The sequence below is a fragment of the Triticum urartu genome, chromosome 7, assembly GCF_003073215.2.
Source record: "Triticum urartu cultivar G1812 chromosome 7, Tu2.1, whole genome shotgun sequence".
In the NCBI taxonomy this organism is placed as follows: Eukaryota; Viridiplantae; Streptophyta; class Magnoliopsida; order Poales; family Poaceae; genus Triticum; species Triticum urartu.
In genome coordinates this window covers 715308498-715311766 of record NC_053028.1, presented here as the reverse complement: position 1 = coordinate 715311766, position 3269 = coordinate 715308498, and the positions used below count along the sequence as shown (strand labels likewise).

Sequence of the window (3269 nt, the reverse complement as noted above, 5' to 3'; positions counted from 1 at the left end):
AATACATCCAAATTCCCAGAAAATACGGCATTACAACAAACATATAAAGCAAGTCGTTGTCTTGGACTTCTAGCTTCTTCAAAAAAATCAGCACATAACTCTCCTGTAGATGAGAAGGAAAGCCACATGTTCAGTCTCGATATGGGTAATATATGCTAAAAATAAATCCAAGAACCGTGCAAGAGCCTAGGTTTTGCTATCATTTGGACACCCAGATTGGCGATTCAAGCTCATGGCCGGGATCTACCAGAATCAGAACATAATAAACATAGAAAACATATGTGGAAATGAGTTTCTATTCAGAATAGCAAATATTCCTAAATGAACAGATTCTAGAATGAACATTCTAGAGCACAAATTCTAGAATGAAACACAACATAGTGTGGCAGAGTATTGAGGTGTTGGGTAATTCTTCAGTGGGCTAACAAAATCATCATGTTCCAGTCAGTTCCAGCCCTGGTTTTCCTCTTCGCCTAGCAAGGCAAATCAGATGTCCATGGGTCTGTGAACTCATCTAAGACTAATTACAATGGCACAACTCTATCACAGTACAGCATGCTTTTGTCTGTGAACGAGCATTCCAATTTTTTTTCAAAAAGGAAAACAAGTAAAAAAGAAGATGTCCCGTCTTCCCCCCAATGCTAGCAGGAAGATACCTAGAGGTTTGATGGACCAGCTAAAGCGCGACAGCAAAAAGAAAGCAACATGGACACACAGTGCACAGGGCTCTACGACATTGATCTCCAAAATCATGGAACAAGGACCAAAGTTTTCACTGAGCACTCGGCCCTCTAGCATATTAACAAGCATTCCATATGATCAGGATGAACTTATTGTCCAATATACTTGACAGGAGATTCACTACTGAGTATCAACAGGGATCCATTTCCAAATGAATTCCATCGAATGCCTTCCAGTTGCGCTGACAATGAAGATGCAATGCTCATGAAATGGTACGAACACGTTACGATACCAAATATCAGCAAGCCACACAAGCATATCAATGGAACTGCAGCATGTCCAACGCAGCGACGTCCATCCTCTTCCGGGACCTGTTGATGTTCTCCTCAACAAAGCTTCTTGTCATCTTAACCAGCGACGGCACCCACTTTGTAAGCCTGCACAGGCAGCTCAGCGACAGTTAGAAGGCAGCAGCAGGAAAATCTGCTATGGATGCGTCTCGGTGGCACCAAATCGGTCGCTCACCCCCTGACTTCTTCCAGCATCTCGGGTGGGGGCTCGCGCCGGACTTTGTTGATGAACATGCCGTACAGATCCTCCGCCGGTCCATCTGCCACGACAACAATCATGTTTTCATACCAAGTCGGTAATATGCTCCAGTTAAGGAAAAAAATGGAGACTAGCAACTCATGTATCAACATTTAACGCTTCGACGATGGTTAATTGCAGCTCATAATAGCACAGAAACAGAGCACACTACATACACATCCTCCTGCTCCTATCAAACCTGTCATGGACCAGAATGCTGATCAGACTACTCTGCCTGACACTGAAACTGTAATTCTCCCTGTTCTTCGGTTCTACTGTGCTCTATCTGCTCCAGCCTAACTGATGCTATTTATTTACGGACTTTGAAGGAAAATCGCAGCTTCAACTTACAATGCATCAATTTTTCGAGAAGCATCAGACGCTTCAGCTTCAGCTTCCTCTTCACCCGTGGGTCTTCCTCCGCGGCTCCGCGACGCAAAGCAAGCGGAAGGAGAAGCCCGCTGCTGGAACGCGCGCACGGAGGGGAAGGTCGTCACCGGAGAAGGAGCAGAGTGAGGAAGCCCGCTCCCTGCTCGTCGTCCTCGTGTCGGATCCGGCGCGCGGTAGACGTCGCCGGCCTTGGTTCATGGAGGCCCCTTGACGGCGGGGGAGGAAGGTCGCTTGCTCGGGAGATCGATTGATGGCGATGGCGCCTGGACGAAGAAGTGAGGGGAACTGGGCTCGGCGGTGGTACCAGTGCGGGGGCGAGGGGACGGGCGGAGGAAGAGCGGCGGACGTCCTCTAGGAGGCGAGGAGGAGCGGGTGGTGGCGCGGGTGCGGGCGGCGGGGTCGGATCTGAATCGGGAGGGATGGGATCGGAGGGGTGGCGGCGGCGATGTGGGAGACGAGGGGGAGCGCGTGAGGTGGGTGGCTGATCTGGAGCGCTAGGGTTCGTGGGGTGAGAGGGTGAGGGGGTTTCCTTTTTTCATTTTCTTTTTTTTGAGACAAAGAGGGGGAGGGGGTGAGGGAGAAAGGGCTGCCGTCGGATCCGAGAGCATCCGATGGCGTTTGAGCACGGTCCGCGTGACATGTCCATGGACCAATCAGAAGCCCAGTACACATTATGACCTTCTAAATTGGTCGTAATCGACTAAAAGTAAGGTGTTGAATCATATAAACAGTTTTATGACATGAGAAATTCAAAAAAAAAATTCTCATTGTGTCAGCAAACGTGACCTAATTTTTAGGAAAACTACCAAACTTCGAATTGAAACAAGACAAATATCTTTAAAAAGTGTTATGAGAATGAGTTTTTAGGAAAAAAAATCATTTTCTATTTTTCGAGTGCCCCAAATGAGGTTTTTTTGTGAAGGACCTACCAAATATTTGTTGCAAAATTGGACCAAATCATTTTTCTAAAATACTAGGCCATATTTAATGCACAATTGACCAAATGGTTGGGTGTAAAAAGTTTGTATCCACCTCTGGTGAAAAAGACAAATTCCCGTCGATTCAGTTGGAAGCGGGTCAAATTTGAACAGCGGCCGCCTCATAGTTCGATCTTTATTTTTTCCAAAAATCATTTCTAGGTACATAAGTATCTATTTAATCAGAGAAACATCAAAAGTTTTCCAAGATTCAACCACTAGTTAGGAACGGTCAAGCCCACCGTTTTGACTGCATTTTGAAATGGGCATAAAAAATTCGTAAAAAAAATCAAAAAATTGGAAAACCTTCGCATTGTGTCATTATATGTGACCAAGTTTCCAGAAAAAATAATAAACTTGTAGTACGGTAATTATTTTTAAAAAGTGTTCTCAGAAACGAGCTATCATGCGTGAAGATTCATGGCTTTCAAGCCAAATGATCAATCTTATGGCCACATTCATGGCATAGTTTGTTCAAATGATCTCATATTGTGCACAGGGGTGCATATTGGAATTCCAAACAATGTTGCCTAAGGGAGTTTTCATTTTCTTTGCACGGAAAATTCATTTTCTATTTTTCGAGTGCCCCAAATGAGGGTTTTTTGTGAAGGACCTACCAAATATTTGTTGCAA

At 45.2% G+C, this 3269-nt stretch overlaps 1 protein-coding gene across 1 annotated transcript; it reads right to left on the bottom strand.

Annotated features, from left to right (window-relative positions):
* Window positions 1-393: 393 nt before the first annotated feature.
* Window positions 394-2187, bottom strand: LOC125523943. Its single transcript, XM_048689015.1, has 3 exons — window positions 1621-2187; window positions 1207-1291; window positions 394-1118 (listed from the first exon to the last, which is right to left on the bottom strand). Exons 1-3 carry the CDS (start codon window positions 1643-1645, stop codon window positions 1001-1003), a joined length of 228 nt encoding a protein of 75 aa, XP_048544972.1. The 5' UTR covers window positions 1646-2187; the 3' UTR covers window positions 394-1000.
* Window positions 2188-3269: the final 1082 nt, after the last annotated feature.